General features: G+C 43.9%; 1 protein-coding gene across 1 annotated transcript; it reads left to right on the forward strand.

Moving 5' to 3' along the window:
• Positions 1 to 902: 902 nt before the first annotated feature.
• On the forward strand, positions 903 to 16,216 carry HAL (histidine ammonia-lyase). Its single transcript, XM_037389102.1, has 20 exons — positions 903 to 1,274; positions 1,713 to 1,773; positions 1,947 to 1,974; positions 2,268 to 2,342; positions 2,441 to 2,513; positions 2,598 to 2,664; positions 2,851 to 2,888; positions 2,968 to 3,093; positions 4,524 to 4,663; positions 6,552 to 6,599; positions 7,344 to 7,491; positions 7,574 to 7,669; positions 7,800 to 7,858; positions 8,691 to 8,771; positions 10,259 to 10,324; positions 10,429 to 10,594; positions 13,028 to 13,162; positions 14,085 to 14,193; positions 14,298 to 14,367; positions 15,396 to 16,216. Exons 1-20 carry the CDS (start codon positions 1,028 to 1,030, stop codon positions 15,543 to 15,545), a joined length of 1,983 nt encoding a protein of 660 aa, XP_037244999.1. The 5' UTR covers positions 903 to 1,027; the 3' UTR covers positions 15,546 to 16,216.
• The last annotated feature ends 2,768 nt before the right edge of the window (positions 16,217 to 18,984 follow it).

The raw sequence follows: 18,984 nt of genomic DNA on the forward strand, positions 1-18,984 counted from the left end.
GTCCTGCTCTGCTGGGGCAGTGTCTCCCACACAGAGACTCCCACTGATAGGTCTTGAGTTAAAATTCCTTAGAATAGTTCAACCCCAGGTAAGTGCTCTTCATAGTGTTCCCTTTGCTGGGAACGCTTTTGAGGATGGCATGGACTACGAGGTGTTACTGCTTTGTCTTTAAAGACAAAAGTATTTTCAGCTTCAGTGCAGACGTGGTTATTGCTAAACTGTTCTGGCACCATCTGACAGATACTTGTCCCCATCTTTTCCTCTTCGCATCTGCCTGCAAAAGGAGGATGATACAGCAGCACGAGGCTCAGTAGTGTGCAGGTGTGGCCTTATGTTTGTTGCTACCTGTTCTAGCAGCGTTTTCCAGAGCATAATGAAAGGGTAACGGAAATTCATGAATCTTTTCCTCACCTACAATACAAAATTATGTTTTCAAACTTCAGCATGGGATTGAGCAAAGTGGGCCTGCTTTTATCCTGCTCTGCAGAGATGTAAAAGTACTATAATACATTCTCCTTTCAATCCTAGCAGCCACAACCAACCCATAATAATGGGGTGACTTTCTTCCAGCCTGGTCCCTCATGGAAGTCTTCACTACTGTGATCTACCGCCAGGTGACAGCTCTTAACTCCTGCTAAACCCTTCAGTTTTTAGGACAGTTGCATGTCAGCTTAGTTTGATTTATTTATCTATGCTTGGTACATAAGCTCCAGCTCCTGGATTTTCATTTATGTATTCCTGAGGTGATCTTTGGAAAAAAATTCCTGTGGCAATGGTTGGGGGAGGGGGTTGCCTTTCCATGAAAAGGGTGTGCTCCCTGGGTTTGGTTTGGTTGGATGAAGTCAGCCACGTACATGGATCTTGCTTATTTACAAAGGTGGGGATTTTGAGGGTGGATTTTTGCCTCTGCCCAATTGCAACACTGGACTCCAGCTGGACACTGCTCTCCAGGCCATCGCGTGGTAAATGTAAGGCTGCTGCACGCTGCAGCCCTTCTTGGTCAAGGGACAATTTTGGAGAGGAAAACATGCCGAGATACACTGTGCATGTCCGAGGGGAATGGCTGGCAGTGCCGTGCTTAAGCTGCAAGAACACAGTTGGGTGGCTGGGAAAGGAAGCTGTGAGACGGTACATGAAAAACAAACCTGACAACGGGGGATTCGCCTCAGTGGAAGAAGTAAAATTTTATATTCGAAGGTGCAAGGGGCTTGGCTTGCTGGATCTTGATGATACTGTGGAGGATGCTCTCGATGACAATGAATTTGTTGAAGTTGGTAAGCAAAACCTCAAGCAACACATTGCAGAGTGATTGCGTTGGCATCTGAGTCAGCAAACTGGCTTAGTTTATCTAAAATTGTATCTGACATAGTATCTAACAATTTTTATGGAAAAATGCCAAAGTGTTTTAAGAATATGTAATTTTTAGGAACAGAACTATGCAAGGTTTAGAAGGTACAGGATTCTATATACACCATCTGTATATGATGTCATATATAGTATATGTTTGGGTTGGGCTGTTCTGCTTTTGCCTTTAGAGTACCTTAAATAAATATATACTCCTTTGTTATTTTCCTGAAAGCACAAAAATATGTTCAGGGCTGGTAACTGCAAGTTAGAATTCTTACTGCTGTGTATTGTAATGAAAAACAAATCAAATTATGTGTAGAATGCAATTTAATCCCATTTGTGTTTATTCTGCATATTTCTTCTAGTTATAGAAGGAGATATAATGTCTCCAGATTTCATACCATCTCAGCCAGAAGGAGTTCATTTGTATCCTTTTTTGAGCGTTTTGTGAATTTTTTATAATTCCAGATTTCTAATTTTCTAGATTTCTCTGTTCTTTTAGAGTTACTCCATTCTTAAAACACATTGCCAGCTGTAATCAAATGGTCACTACCTGTGAAATCCTGTCTGCCCTCTTTTTTCCTTTACAGAACTTTCAGATATAGCAAATACCGAGAACCAGAACAGGTAGGAATTGCCAATGATTTTACAACTCGGTAACGAATCCTGCTGTTCACCAGAACATGCTGAGAGCTGAGCCACTGCAATGTTCACAAGAGCAGGGGCTGTTAGATTGGCTGGGTCTAGGAATCCAAATTATACTGTGCTTATTATGTTTTTGTTAGCAAGTTCCTGTCTTACAGGTGAGCATGAGCAAGCTTCCTACGATTGAGTTTTGATATTATTTTTTTTTAATTCTGATTATTAAGCAACTTTATATGTATGCATATCCCAAACTAAAAGATGGTTCTTTGGTGTAGTATATTTCTTTAGATGGCAACAGCTTAACAACGGAGGACTTGGTCAATTTAGGAAAGGGGCTCTACAAGATAAAGGTAAAGATTCCGAACAAATGCAGCTAAAAATTACATGTTTATCTTTCTACAGTTAAATAACGACAGATACACTAATATTTAAACTACTCATGTTTTAGCTTACGCCTGAAGCTGAAGCAAAAGTCAATCAATCACGAGAAGTGATTGAAAGGATTGTAAAGGAACAGACGGGTAACTATTTTTATCTCTGACTATTAATTGTTTAGAAAACTTCATCAGGTTCCCTCCTTAACCAGCAGTGTATGTTTCTTGCAGTTGTTTATGGAATCACCACTGGATTTGGGAAGTTTGCCAGGACTGTCATCCCAAACAGTAAGCTGAGGTAAGTTGTGTGCGTGGCTTTCTCTGTCCTTTCTTTTCAGCAAGGGAAGAAGAGGGAGCAGTTCAACCCTGTACATTTATACTCTGTGGTTAGACGAGAGGGCTCCTTGCTTCAGTATTTCCCTGTTTTGTGCAAAATAAAACCTGATGAAATTTATTTGACGTTTTACATATATTTTTTTCATAGGGAGCTTCAAGTGAACTTGGTTCGTTCGCATTCTGCAGGTAATGAGAAATGGCTTGATGTTTCCCTTTGCTGCTGCTGTTGGTAGTGGGTTAGTAACCAAGAGGGTTACTGTTCCAGGTGTGGGGAAACCTTTGAGCCCAGAGAGATCTCGCATGCTATTGGCGCTGAGAATCAATGTCCTAGCAAAAGGATACAGTGGAATATCCCTAGAAACGCTCCAGCAAGTTATTGAAGCATTCAATGGTAAAAAGATGTTTAAAGAAAATCCCCTTTTGCCCTTTTATTTCTCTTTTAACTGTTTCGTTAAAGGGTATAGCACAGTAGGTCAAGCTACAGATGTTGGTCTTTCAACTTGGTAAGACCAGAGCTTGGCTGTACAAGTTTACAACTGGAGACCATTCCTCTCTTTAAGAACTTGGGATATGAGAAGAACTGATGGGAGAAGCTGAGAGAAAGGGAAGCAACAGGCAGAAGTTTGGGAAATGAGCCTCTGAGAGGTCAGGTTTGAGACTAAGCTTGACCAAGAGCATGACTCTTGACTCTGGGCAGGCTCTTCTACAAGGGCTCAAATCTCTTAACTTTTGTCCTGTTGGGTGTGTGCTGATGTGTGTGCCACTGTCATTAGGGATGCTGGGATTTGTGGCGGGGCATGGGGGTGATTTCCATGTAGAAAACTGCATGTGCTGTTGTTTGCCAACTAGACCTGCTTGAGCAGCACCTGCTTTTGTTAGTAGACCCCCTGAGACTTACACAAGTGTTTGTAAGCAAGGGCTACAAGGCAGCCACACAGAATTGCACAGCTAATCAGCAAGTCAGATGGCCATAGGTGTTAAAGCTGGGTGGCCTTGCTGGACGCTGCAGCACGGAAACCAAAGGGGTGGCTGTGCTGTTCGTTAGCAGATGTCCATTGATGGTCCCTCTGCTAAAGCATGCCGGTGCAGCAGTGATGAGCAGAGAGCACCCTCTCTCTGTGTTAGAGTGTTAGCTTCAACTTTCCTTCTCTTTTTTCATAAACCATAGATTGGAAGGTTGTTGAGGCTATGGACCATGCGTGAGAGAAGAGCCATGTGCATATACCTGAGGCCCAAAGATTACAGGCTCTGTGCTGCCCTCTGTTACACCTCCTTCCTCCCGCAGTGGGTGAAGGAGCTGCAATTCAGTGTTTAGCTTTGCAAAAGCAGAGAAGCAGACTGGTCCCGTCCCTGCTTTTTCTGCAGTTCCCTGGACTCCATTTCTTCATTTCCACTCATTCAGTGCTCAGAGGAGTAGGATGGGGCAAGAGGGCTTGAAGATGGTTTCTAGCAGTAATCCAGTGTTTAGCAGGAGGTAGCTTTGTCCACACCAGATGGTCACCCTGCAACAGAGAGCTGAGAGGAGTGATGTTTTACCTGCCTGGCTTATGTGGCTGTAGATGCAATTGCCCCTGGCTCTGGTCCCCCCATTCTAAAACTAAATGCAGAACTAAGTGCAGAAGGGGGTTGATTTCTTTATAAACTGCAGCTAGCCTGTGAGCAGGGGCAAATCCCAGTCTGCGGCAAGAGTAGTCATGTTGGTGCCATTGGCTATGATTGCAGGATGTTAACTGTGACCGCATTCATGTGCTGGCTTCTCTGTTTTCCGTGGAGTGTATCGAGGGGAAGCTCTAACAGGAGTCGTTTTTGCTTTCTTTGTAGCGTCCTGCCTTCCTTATATCCCAGAGAAAGGGACAGTTGGAGCCAGCGGAGACTTGGCCCCCCTCTCTCATCTTGCTCTGGGATTAATTGGAGAGGGAAAGATGTGGTCCCCAAAGAGTGGCTGGGCTGATGCTAAATACGTAAGATTCCTGCAGCTGATTGCTTTTTTCTGCTTGCTGGCTCATTTGCCAAATTGCATGTAGCCTTGAGAGAAAGAGCTTTTGTTCAGTTTAATAACATGTTAAAGTCTGGATTTTTTTGTACCAGTTTGAACTGGGACTAGGTTGCCTTTGGCAGCTCATCTTCTACCTTGAGGAAGGTGGATCCATGAGAATGGAATAACTGACCTTACATGTCAGTGGAGCAGCTATGTTATTAAGTTATTAATATGTTATTAAGTCCTAAAGAGGTATCATGCTATAGTATTGCAGTACAAGGTACCACAGTAACATCACTTAGGACCTGGAGAGAGGGACAGGGTGTGATACCAGCTATGAAAGAACTATTACTGTGTCTTCAGCTCTATGAACATTAACACTGTTCCAACAAACCCAGTGTCACCTCACAAATTCAAAACTTCAGATGCTGAGGATGACTGGAGATTTATTGGAAGTGGTAACTTATCAGTAAAATTTATACTGATTTTATAATGGCTTTAAGCGAGCACACAGGTTTGCACATTTAATTTTTGATAAATTGACTAGCATTACAATGAATGATTATGATGGAATTAATTTTTAATTAATTCTGTCACGAATACATCAGTAGACTGAATTAGTGTTGCATATCTCCAAGTCTGGCCCCTTCAGTTTTTCATGTTCTGCTACAGCTATCACTTCAATCCAAGAATATTTGAACACCAGATTTATTCATGGATTGATAGCTGTACCATCACTCTAGGCTGGAGAAGTACTGAGAACTACACAAGCAGAGGAGTAGGGAGGAAGCAGGCCAGTGTGTCCTGGACCTTTAGGACCAGAAGTTACAGTTGTACACCTCTGAGATGTATTACCTCTTCAGTTGGAAAGGTTGAGAGGACTCTAGTCAGAATCAAGGTTATACTGTCCCTCCATTTCCCAGAAGAGCAATTGCCCTATAGAATAGACGTGTAGAATAAACTGAGGAGGACTCCTCTGTCATTGGAGATTTTCTGTAGAAAAGGTTAGGGAATCATTTATAAAGGAACAGTTTATGCCAAGCCAAACCTGCTATGAGGCAGGGTGTTGGCAGAACTACCTTCCCAAGGTGTTTCCAGCCTTCTCTCCTCTTACTCTCTCCCATCATAGAATCACAGAATGGTTTGGGTTGGAAGGAATCTTAAAGATCATCTAGTTCCAGCCCCTGTGCCATGGGCAGGGACACCTCCCACTAGACCAGGTTGCTCAAAGCCCCATCCAGCCTGGCCCTGAACACTTCCAGGGATGGGGCATCCACAGCTTCTCTGGGCAACCTGTTCCTGTGTCTCACCACCCTTACAATGAAGAATTTATTCCTAATATCTAATCTAAATCTACCCTCTTCCAGTTCAAAGCCATTCCCTCTTGTCCTATCGCTACATGCCCTTGGAAAAAGTCCCTCTCCAGCTTTCTTTCAGGCCCACCCCCCGCCTTAGCCTTCTCTTCCTTCTCCAGGCTGAACAGCCCCAACTCTCTCAGCCTGTCTTCACAGGAGAGTGCTCCAGCCCTCTGAGCATCTTCATGGCCCTACCCTGGGCTCTTCCAACACCTAAATACACAGTAGGTGTTAATATGCTGTGATGGTATTTCACTTCAGTGCTCCTGCTGCCTTCTTTTACTGGCACTGGGAAATGAAGCATTAGTTTGGAAGCCAAAAAATGTTGTCCCTTATTTAGCCCAGCAGAAAAAAAAGCATTTTAAATGTTTGTGATACAGAGCTCTATTTCTCCCATCACTTAAGGAATTTGTTAATATTTTTATTTATGGAAACAGTTAAGATTTAAAAATTTTGGTAATTGAATTACTGAAAAATATTTTTCATTGATTCTGTTGTCATTAAACTCCTCCACAGGTCCTGGAAGCCCATGGTCTGAGACCAATTGCCTTGAAACCAAAAGAGGTAAAAAAGTATAATGTCAGCTGATGGAAAACAAGCACAGTCCGTCACTAGTTGCTTCATACTTACAATTTAAGCATGAAATGAATTAACAGTTGCTTTAAATTAAGCTCCAGAAGGATATTAATGTAGTATTACTAGGAGTGGGATTCACCTCTTGTAGTGTCACCCTACTTGACTTGAAATGTCAGACCCATACTTGGATGTTTAAATTGGCTCTGTAGTTGGTGGAGAGACAGGCATCTCCAGAAAACACATATATCATCCTGAAACAGCTGTCCAAGAAGCCTTCTCAAGGTACCTATCTGCCTTTTGACCATAACAGGAGCTCAGATGACTGACTTGAACTAGGTATCTGAATTCTAGATCATTAAAACTAGGTGAGATGGTTTAACTAATAACTTAAGCAGAAATAAATATAGCATTCCACTTCCAAAGAACTGAAAAAGACTACAAATTTCCTGTACTTTTCTTGCTTAAGCTTTAAATAACATGAAATAAACCTCTTGCTTAGAATTACTGGAGCTCCAAGGGTGTATATAAGTGACTTAGTAGGGTCATGAACACTGACAATTTACATAGCAAAGAGTCAAACTGTGCACATCATGATTTCAGGATGATCCAGGAAGCCGAGTGAAGGTCTGTAACTCACTCATGTGAGAGGAAAATTATCACAGATACGGGGAGTTGTCACAGTGTGTGGAATAGCTGCAAGGGGTTTGCTTAACGTCTGCTCTCTTTTTGAAGGGTCTGGCTCTCATCAATGGGACACAAATGATCACCTCGCTGGGATGTGAAGCGGTTGAAAGAGCCAGTGCTATAGCTAGACAAGCTGACATAATTGCTGCCCTTACACTTGAAGTCTTGAAGGGTACAACGAGGGCCTTTGACACTGGTGGGTGCTGGGCTGTTCCTCTCTGTTTGCGTAACAGTTGTTGACACGAGAGGCAAAACCTAACAGTCTTGACTTGTGCTAGATATCCACGCAGTGCGCCCACATCGAGGGCAGGCTGAAGTGGCATTTCGATTCAGGTCCCTTCTAGATTCTGACCATCATCCATCAGAAATAGCAGGTGAACAATCTCAACCATCACCCTTCCAGGTTACCGGGACAGGCTGGGTTCTTCAACCGTAGCCTGTATGCTCAGGTTCCTCATGGTTATGTGAGGAATACTTGTTTTTTTCCTCCCTTGTTCCTTCTAGAGAGCCACAGATTCTGTGACCGAGTGCAGGATGCATACACAATGCGCTGCTGCCCTCAGGTAAGAACTGACTTTTATTCCCTTTCGTAGCAGTAGATAAATGATGGGGAAGCTCCTACCTCAGAAATACTGTTATGTGCTGTCTGACTCCATTAGAGGAAGCCATTTTATTTTGCTTCTCCCTCACTTTGAAGTTAGTGTTAATGGAGACTTTTCATTGATCCTGTGCACACACCCATCGGGCAGCATCTAACACAGCTGTATTCAGTCTGGAAGAGGCCAGGTGTCAGAAGCAGGGGGAAGGTGCTGGTTTGTGTGCTTGCAGGCTTTGTAGGACATTTCTTCTGCATTGATGCTAGGACCATGAACTGGGGAAAGGTGTTTGCAGAAGCAGGCAGAGTGTAGTACCTCAAACATACTGGAAGAACTCAATCCTATGAGTTTTAACATGAGCAAAGCTATTAAATCAGTCTATTTAATTATCTTCCATTAATTAATGAGAGGTTCTGTTTTCTATGTGGACTTTGTAGGGCTACTTCTCCCCTGATAACAGTTCTGCCACTGATTAAGTATCTTATCTTCCATTTAGGGTAAACCAACCCAAACAAAGAATGACATATTCAGATTCCCCTTTTAGCCCTACTGCCATAATAATAGTAAATACAGTCTTTCAGGTGTCTAGGATGGGCAGTGTCCCACACTGGTGCTCCTGATTTTAAGAGCAAATATAAGAATATCTTTGTGTGTGGATGTAAAGAGCAAATCCAAGTCCATCTTCATGTGTGGATGTAGAGACTGAGGTGATGGGAAAGAGGGTGCCTGCAGCTCAGCGTTCTGAAGATTAACTAAGTGTAGATACTAAGTTCAGGTGCTAATGTCTTTTTTTTTCCAGGTCCATGGAGTTGTAAATGATACAATTGCTTTTGTGAAGGACATAATGACAACTGAAATCAATAGTGCCACGGACAACCCTGTATCTTTTTGATGGCTTTATAACTATGTAATTTTTTGCTTGGCCTTTTTTATCCTTTTTGTCTATATAATTATTTGCATAGGAGGCAAAAAAAATCATAACTGGCTTTAGTCAATAACTGATTTGCTGCAACATCAACCTCTCTTCCTTTCCCCATGTCTGCATTGGTGCGTGCAAGTGTGTTGGGGCAAGGAAATCACGTGTGCATATGCTTTGGTGCATGTTAATGGTTTCCTAGATTAAATTCTATACACTTATATTGAATATGTAGATAGATGGGACTTGGCAACCACATGGACGTAGACAGATGGTGACTTGTCATATGAAAATTTGTTGATGCCGAATGAGTGAAACCTGCACTTACAGAGCAAGATTTGCACTCAAGTCAGGGCAGGCAGACAAAAGACATGTGGCTGGTCAGCCTCATCGTGGCTCAGCCTGGTAAATTCTGTGCACAGTTCTTGCGCTAGTACTGAGCAAGGCTGGGTTCCCCTCAGCCGTGTAGTGATCCTATATGTAATATCATTATCAATTGCTGATAAGCATTACTGTTTGTAACCTGTCTAATATTGTATCTACCATGGATGTAGTCAACTGGCTCTGTTATTAGATCAAAACTTGATATTCAGACAAATTATGTAAATATCTATAATGAATATGAAAGAATTTGAAAAACAGATGATGATACACGTAGTTAATGAAACATAGCCTTGGGAGAAGGGATAGACACCATAAATACGTCAAGCTGGGGCGTAACAAGATAAGCGCAAGGAGAGCCAAGTGGTTAATGAGACCAAACAGAAAATTACTTGAACTATTTGTAAACTATCCAAATTAGCATACTACAAGATCCCCCTCGAGGAAAGAAAGCTCCCTGCTAATAAAGCCCCCTCCCCACTGAACATGCAGGGTGAAAAGAGTACTGTACCTTTAAATGGAGGTGAGGCTCATAAGAACCAATGAGAAAATATGTGACTAAACATAATTGTAAACAATTGTTCAAAATGTATAAAATGTTTTACTGTGTTAAGAGGTGGGCTAGCTTTGTGGATGTACCACCTAGCACCCATCTCTGTGCAGACATGCAGTAAGTGATATCTCAGCTCTGTGTGTGAGACTGGCTCTTTGCACAGTGAGTAACAAACTCCGTTTGTGAGACAGCATTGGAGAGAATATACCAAGGAGCTGAGAAACTATGCTAGGGTCTGAACATGTGTTTCTTTGCACCCCTCCCCACCTTGATCAGAGACCTCATTTTGTGTAGCCTATTTGGAAATACACGTGTCAAAACTGTATCTGTAGATTTGGAGAACTGAGATTGAGTCTTCATTTTTTTAAAAGTGAACATGCAGATGTAACATAATGTGCTTGCAAATAAAAGCCTATTAGTACAAACATTCCTACAATTAAGATATTCCAATTATTGACAGATCTCTGTCATGTAAACTATATTTCACTCATGTTTGTGCCTTAACTTCTCTGTCAAGATGGTGTTTGCTGAAAGAGCAGAGACTATTTCTGGAGGAAATTTTCATGGTGAATATCCTGCAAAGGTAATTAAGTATTTGGAGAAACAAACAAACAAGCCCCTTAGTTTCTGTTTGGGTTTTTTGATTGTTTCTTCTGTCATTTGGTTTAACAAGATCTTCTTTTATAGGCTCTGGACTACTTGGCAATTGGTGTGCATGAACTTGCTGCAATTAGTGAAAGAAGAATTGAGAGGCTCTGCAACCCCTCACTCAGCGAACTGCCTGCATTTTTAGTCACTGAAGGTGGTCTGAACTCTGGCTTCATGATTGCACACTGCACAGCAGCTGCCCTGGGTGAGTGCTTGAGCAGTATCATCAAGAGAGAAAGCTAGAAAGACCCAATTTATATTGAGGCAGTTGTAATTTGATAGTAGATACAAAGGCATCTCACTCCTGTTTTCCATCTTTTCTCCACGTGCTTTGTGCTGTCTGGCTGCAGAGTTTGAGTGGTGAGTGCAGCTGCAATTATTTTAGCTCGGGGTTCTTTATTCTGCACTGCACCCATGAGCAAGTTTAGTGCTCTGAGCAGGCAAACCCTTAGGTGGACTTTGGTGGGGATGCTTGCCTGCTTGCATCTGTATGGGATTTGCAGGGAGTGCTCTGATTTACAGTCACCGTCATAAGAGCTCGGGTTGAAATCAGTGACAGCTGTGTACACAGGAGCCTGCAGATCAGCTCAGTTAGGGCTGTAATTAACAGCAAACACTGCATGCAACACACATACATCTGTCTGAGCTGTTCTGCTGAAGGTAGAACCTGCTAGAATAGTTATGGTCTGTAAGCAGGTGATAGCTCTTTCCCTCACTTCTCACCAGCATGGGGACACCACTTGTCTCAAAGCTGGGCCTGATACCCTTGGTAGTCAGGGTCTCCATTTAACAGCCAGGTCTGTACATCAACATCAGACTCCACAGTCCTCAGGAGACTGGAGTTCCCAGAGATGGTTTTGGAAGCACACTAAAAATAAGCATTAGTACATTTTTCCTCTGCTACTCAATGACTAAGGCAACAAGAAGCCTGCTGGCTGCTGGGATTTTACAGTTCATAGGTTCAGGAAAGTACGAGCCAACATAAAGATAAACGTGCTATGAACAGAGGGCAAGTCATAAGAGATGCAAACAGACAAAGGAACAGATGATGTCAGATAAATGAGTAGATAAACATCCTGCAGAAAAAAAGCCAATGAACTAAATTGATACAATAAAGGTACCCTGCCCAGAGGCCATTTTGGGAAGTGGGACTGGAAAAGGAGCTGAAGTGCTTGTCCCCTTCAAAGACTGGAAACTTTTGGTTTGGCAGAGTTTTGGATAGCTTCAGGCCTTAGCTGTTGCTTGGCTTCAGGTTTCACAGCTCACTTCTGCAATCTGGAGCAAAAGATTCTGGGGCGTTTGTGGTCTCTGCTGCAGGGAATGAAAATGACAGCTCTGCTTCCTAACTCATCGCTGCACTGACACCAGGAGTCTATGGGTTAAAATCATCTTTCCCTGGTCAAAATACCCAGGAATTTATCTAAAAGTGAAGTCAGAGCTTTTTCCTTTTCTCTTTATTTTTTTTTGCTTTAACAAGGTATTACTAATAGTTTTAAGGTCTCACTGCCGGTTTCTAAGGTGTTTGTGTACCAGCTAACCAACTCCCAGGGTTAATAGATAAAGCTGCAAAACATTTGCAGATGTTTTGCAATGCCACTGGATGTGTCTCCCTTTCTCGCTGGTAGCACCGTGCCTGCCGGACCGAACTGTTTGCAGTAGCCACACGCAGTCTCTCTGGGACCTGCTGTTACCTGCCTGAATGTGCCAGCTGGGATCTGGCCCTGGACTGTGTCACTCCAGCCTATTTACAATTGGTGTCACCAACTCTCTGTTGCTTTCACTGCTTTTCTGAAACACCTAATTTGGTGAGGGTGTCACGCAGCATCCTGTTGGGGTTCAGAAGGAAAAGTTCTGTGTGCAGCCAGAGCACTGAATACAGACTTTGTTTCTTCTCTTCTAAAGAGCGATTCTCAGCCTCAGATTGTCACCGGATGGTGCCTATAGCCCTTCCTGCAGCCAAATTCTCCCTGCCTTTAGGTGCAGCTTGAGAGACTTGCTCCAAGTCTCGCAACTGGCTTTCAAAGCCAGAGCACTCCCACCCTCAGGGGTGTGTGTGCCTGGAGGAGGGTCATGGGCAGCCTCGTAGAGAGGCAAGGAGGGTGGGAGAGGATTTGTGTCCTGCTCCTGCATCTTCCTGGAGCAAGTTCTGTAGGCGCCTCAGCTCTGATGAGAAGAGGCCAGATGTTGAGCTCTACTCTCTCCTTGAAGCCAGGGGAGGGGCAGTGTCTGTGACCGAAAACAGAGGGAACCGATGCCCTTTTCAAAGAGTTGCCTTGGAGTGACAGGCAATACCAGGCTTGTATTTCAGTTGTGCTGTCCATTCTTTTTCTTCTTTTCCATCAGGCCTTTGAGCCAGAGCAACCCAATCCTGGTGTGGGGGGAGGAGCGAGTAGTCTTTCTACATTTGGTTAATATTTGCACCTGAGGATGGATACTGGTTACTGTTTTCAGAGGCAATAAGTAGTTTTCAAGGTGTTTATCACAAATTACTCAGTCCAGGTAAAAAATGGATGCATCCTCAAAAGAGGAGCAATAGTTGGACCTGTGGTGGTGGACAGGCTCTTTGCTCCAGGTTGGCCGTTGCTTCTGCTGTCTTGTGCCTATTCTGTCCTACATTCATTGCACTGGATTTTTGCAGTTTCTGAGAACAAGGCCTTGTGCCACCCCTCTTCAGTGGATTCTCTCTCAACCAGTGCTGCTACAGAGGATCACGTGTCCATGGGAGGATGGGCAGCCAGAAAAGCTTTGAGAGTTATTGAACACGTGGAACAAGGTAAAATTAAGATGCTGATTTCCAGACAGACCTTATGTCTGTCACTAGACAAAGATATTCATGCCATTTCTCTGTATTTTAACAAAAAAGAAGTTAATGCCATCTGAAAGAGCTATCTAAAAATATTATATTGAGTACATAGTTTTACAAGCATTTGGATCTTCCTAACAGAAATTAGGTAAATCTAGCATAAAGTGTTTTTCATGGGAAAAAAACTGCTTACTGCAGGACACTCGGAAAAATTTTCCTGTCTTGCTTACAAGGACAGATTGTTCTCTTGCTTTGTATTTATTTATTTGGCAGATGGTGTCCTTAGCTACAGATGTCAGCTGTTAGTGGAAGAGCAGAGTAATACATGGCACACAAATACTGAACTCACTTGCCTACTTAGGTTTATACATCTGAGTGCTCTGAAGACTTAGTTCTATAGAAACACTTTTTTCTGTGCAGAGAAACGAGTCTGAGAAACCATGTGTTTCAAAAACACGCTGACAAACAGTGTGTCCTATATCCAGTTGGCTCACTCAGTTCCTTGGGTGAATTGGCTTGTGAAAATGAGGAACTAATGACAATAATGATCAGGTATGAGATGTGCAGATAGTGGTGTAAACTTCTCCAGACAGAAGAGTCTCTTCCAAAGCTCTGTAATTTTACTGGTGCTATCATGTAGGCTCTTGCAAGCTTCATAGGCAGAACTTTTATAGCTCAGACCCCTTTCTACTCAGGCCTAAGGAGGTTTTCTGATTTATGGTGGTCATTGATGCTGGGCTGCCTTTCTAGGGTGTGTGGATCCACTGCTCTTTTCACATTGCCTGAAACCATATCATATTAGCCAGAGCAAACACCAGGGATAGCTTTAAAAGGGAGACCTCGCCTTGAGCTGTACCTGCCGAAAATCCCTTTTGCTCTTCTGTTTTCCTAGTTCTGGCTATTGAGCTGCTTGCTGCCTGCCAGGGCATTGAATTCCTACGCCCTCTGAGAACGACAACCCCATTGGAGAAGGTCTATGACCTTGTGCGTTCTGTTGTGAGGTAAGATCAGATAAATGCCTCCCCCAGAGGTTACCCGGCTGGAGCCTGGGGGCCGGCAGTGGTGGTTAATGTTTGGCCAATGTTCACCATGTGTCTCGTTACAGGCCTTGGATGAAGGATCGCTTCATGGCCCCAGATATCGAAGCAGCTCACAGGCTGCTCGTGGAGCAGAAGGCAGGTGTTGATTTTTGGCACATCTGGTAGGACTGTCCTGAGGAGCACGCTGCAGCTCTGTTTTGGAAATACCTCTCCATGCATTTAGTGGCAGGCCTCGCTAAATGCACTCTTCTGCCTGGGGTGAACCCAGCAGATCCTCTGCGATTTGCTTTTCCTTAGTTTTGGTGGGATAGATTTAGAAATCAGTTCCTGAATTTGCCCTGTGTAATAAACAACTTTAAATCTGGCAGGGTCCAGACATGGGTCCAACTTTGAATTGTTTGAGAGCAGGGTCCTATAACCAGAGATTATAGGCCCAGAGAAATTGGCAATCTTTCCAGATGGTGATCCTGAGTGTTCCCCAGCCTTGAGGCACTTGGGCATGGTCTGGAAGCAATAAGAGGATGTGCATGAGGGGATAGCAGTGGTGAAATGTTTGTGCAGCTATAGGATCTATCTATTTTATTTGTTTGTCAAATGTAAATAACAGAAGAATTGAGGAGAGTAAGCAAATGGGAGAAGAAAACAAGAAGACAGCTTGCTTGCCTTCCCCCCCCCCCCCTCCCCGCAGCCCTTACAGGAGAAGAGACAAAAAAGACTGTATAAAATTTTTCTTTTCTGCCTTAAATCCCAGCTGCCAATCCCTCCCCTTTTTCTTTGTCCGTGTCAGCTGGCATTTTGCTTCGCCACCTCCTTCACGACCAAGTGGTTTTACAGCGTGACAGTGATCCTCTCCCAACTATTGCACACAGAGCATTAACCTGGTAACAAGACACAATGCTTTCACCTTGTGTCCCTTCACCTTGTCCTGCTGGAGCTTTATCTTTTCCCATTCACTGTCAACTGCATCCACACATTCATCCCTAAACCTCGCTCTGCCTGCCTCTCTGCCTCTACTGATCACGTACAGCGTGTCTGCGTAGGTCTGTAATTCTCACCTCCATCCTGATAACTTTTCTACAGGGTTTCCTGGACTTGTGCACTGATGTCTTACCTGACTTTTTGTTTTACCCCTGACTCTGCTGTTTCACTTTCTTGTTTCACAGGTGTGGGAAGTGGCTGAACCATACATTGAAAAGTACAGGAGGGAACACATCCCTGAATCAAGACCCATTTCGCCAACAGCTTTCTCCCTGGGATCACTGGAAATGAATATGGGTGTTGGTCACGACCACAGGCATCAGGATGAACTTTAAGAGTTGTGGTCCTCTGGTAGAGAGCAGATCCTTTCCAGGACCTTGCCTGAGGGTGGCCGTTCTACTCAAACTCAGTGTGGTTTCCCCAAGTGCCCCAAAGGACCTGACTGTTTAGCCTAGGAGCTCATACAGATAGTAGAGAGATGGCTCACTAGTCTCCTCATGCGTGAAAGACAGCTTTGTCATGATAGTGTGGTTTCAACTGAATTTCCTGAGCTTCCAAACACAAAACATTCAGACTCTTGCTGAAATGGGTGGATATTTTATACAGAGCTTTGCTTGTTTTCTCTTTGTCTGTGCCAATGGTATCAGCCTACATTTAATATTCTGAACTACTCTTTTTTTTTTTTTTTTTTTGGGGGGGGGGGGAGCAGTAACTGCTGTGGTCCCCTTCATTCTGCCACAAGCAAAATTAATCTTTACACTTAATTCTCCTCTCTTTTGCAGATCATATGTGAGGTACAGGTTCCTGTATAACAAGGGCATTTTTAGAGCAGGTGCTTCACAAATCAGAAAAGCTGTGTGCATAAAAATGTGCTATGGACATCATTGCTCCAGAACAAATGTATTTTATTCTGGTGATGTACTACACTTACTGCAACTTTTCAAGAGCTATGGGCTTGCACCTGCAATGAATAAACTGAGGCTTCACATACGGCTGTAGCCATCTATTTTCCTGTCGTGTGTGATGATGAAAAGCATAGGATAGAAATCTTCCCAGGCTGCTGGCTATGCTGCAGGGGGCAGCCACAGTGCTGGTGTGGGGCTACCCTTGAGCATCTGAGACCTGCTGTGTTAAACGTGCCCTGAGGAGAGGACTCAATGCCTGATGGCAAGCTAGCAGGGAGCCACCTAACCTGGCCACAAGACCTGGGAACTAGGGTACCTACGCATGGCACACGAGTTCCCAGCTGAGCTCCTTCTGGCAACTGATTTGCAGCATCTCCAATCTCTGTCTCTCCCTCATGTGCCCAGTAAGACACTAACCTTTCAGCTCCAGGCTCTGTCACAGGCACATCTCAATCTCCTCCTGAAGCTGTGCCATTTTGTATAAAATCTAGGCTTACACCTTGTAGGGTCAACCATTTGCCTTCAGCCTAATGTTATGGCTGAACAATAAGGTTCCTTCAGCACCAAAGTGTCCCAGTCCCAGCTGCTGTGAGAGCCAGGGCAGTGAACATCACCCCTGAAGTGAGCCATGTTAAAACCAAGCAAACAAAAAGCTTCCTGCGTCTCAGTAGTGTGCGTCTTCCCTGGCAGGTGGTGACAGCACTGCAAGCGACAGCAGGACTGTGTAGCCAGCTGTGCCACTGAAGTGTAACTGCATGCTCTAACTGCAAACCTGCCACTAATTACAGCCCAGGGGCATGCTCCGAAACGGCTACTGGATTTGGCTAAGCTGGTCAGGCAAGCGTGTCGCTTGAGGTTCCTGTCAAAGCTCACGTGTGAGAGTAGAATCCCCTCATGTCAGTAGTTTCAGGCCATGAATGCCTATTCTTGTCCAGTGAGAGAATATTTGAGGTTTGCCTTATGCAATCCTGGGCCCCCAAACGCCTTAGGTACTTAAAGAGAGGAGGTGCTGGGCATTGCTTCCCACTCACCTCTGCTTTTGGCTGCCTGGGACCAAGAAACCACCTGCCCCTGCCGCAGCACAGTGGCCTCAGCTTTGCACCAGCCTATGCAAAGCCGAGAGGCACCACTCCGGCTACACACTGCAGAGCAGAACTGCCTGTGCTCGTACCCTGACAGCTTTCCACAACTGCCAGCATAAACATTTATGAAGGCTGTCGTGGGCAGAATTGACCATGAGCTCACACACTTCAGATATTCTTCCAAGCTCTATAGAAAAAGAAAGTTCACACCCACATCTGGTACAACATCTGCTTGCAGAAAAACACATCTAGTGGTAAGAATGCCATCAAATTGTTTTAAAAACTGATTTAGTTGGCTAGCCTGCCTCAAATAAAGCATGATCAAAGATACTCTAGGGGGTGGGTTATGTATTTTGGATGTTAACAGGTATGCCCAAGGCTCAGGGAGATCAGAAGCTCACACATGTTTGTGATGCCTTTCAAATATCTGTTAATCAGAATGAGACTGTTGTCCTTCCTCAGGGTTCTAGTTCACTAAAACACTCTGCTCTGTACCACAGATTATGTCACACTGCTTTTATCAATAATTATTTTTGATGCTAAGTTTCTCATACTTGTCAGGTGTAGTTTTATGACTTCACCTGCAGACAGTTAAGCCCTTTTGTTTCTGCAGCCACCATCCATTTGAAAAGTTGAAAAGCCTCAGTCAGTGTGTATTCACAGATCCTCCCTACTCCAGACCTTCTGCCAAAACACTGCAGCGGCGTGAACTCTCCAGAGCTGTATCATCCTTTTTTCTATATACCACATCCCCAAATGATGGTACAAGCCCCAGAAAAAAATAGTAACTGAAAGAAAAAAGAGCGCTCTAAAAAAACCCAGGATCTTGTTTTTTGACATTACTCTGAGTAGCTGTCATACTCACAAACTTATCATCAGATGTACATTCAAACTTCCATGAACAAACATGTCTCATGTTATTTCAGATTCAGCCTAGAATAAATGGAATCAGGTCTCTTCTGGAACATCTGTACAACACTGCCTGTGATCTTTAAAATTTCAGAGTAATTGAAATTCTGAGAGGTTGGCTGTACTCACCAGACCTCACTGGGCTAACTGCCTCCAAGAGCAAACTGTAAGGTTTTGGCATCACCGATTTCCAATGGTAGGTCTGATTCAACCTCTAGCTTACAGTGCACTCCAACTTTCAGCAGCCCAGCGGGTGCTGTACGTGATTGCACTTTCCTCCTCTCCTCCTTCTTGTGCTCATACAGCCCCGAAGGAGCTTGAGAATCTCAGCAAGGGACAAAGTTGCAGACCAGCTGATAAGCAGCACCTTGCTGGGCTCCCACTGAGTTTCAGGGCTGCAGAAACCAGGAGACTTTGTACTTTGGAGAAGTAAGATACCATGCTTCCCACCACAACTGTGGCTCCTGCTATCTACTGGGTTTGGGACTGCGCAGAGATGGGACCTATGAACATCGCCTCAGGATGCTATAGCCTCCCAGCACCGCCAAAGGCCATTCCAAATGTGCACGACTGAGCCCCTGGCCCTCCAGCACAGGTTACTCTTCCCAATAAATCTTACCTGGATCCAAACCTCTTCATTCATTGGTGGGTTTTTGGGGCTATTTTCAAATACAGTAATCTTGTAGATTAATTGTATAGGAAACAATTTTTGGAAACTGCCTTGTTTCAACTGGATACAGTTAGAAGTTACTTTCAGGCGATGGAGAGAAGGACAAGGGACATGAAGATGCACCAAATGGGTAACACTTGGTAAAGTTTGCTTGAAGAAGAGGGCTGGTAAGGTGAGCAGGCAAACAATTTACCAGTAAATACAAGTC

The sequence above is a fragment of the Falco rusticolus genome, chromosome 5 (assembly GCF_015220075.1).
Source record: "Falco rusticolus isolate bFalRus1 chromosome 5, bFalRus1.pri, whole genome shotgun sequence".
Taxonomy (NCBI): Eukaryota; Metazoa; Chordata; class Aves; order Falconiformes; family Falconidae; genus Falco; species Falco rusticolus.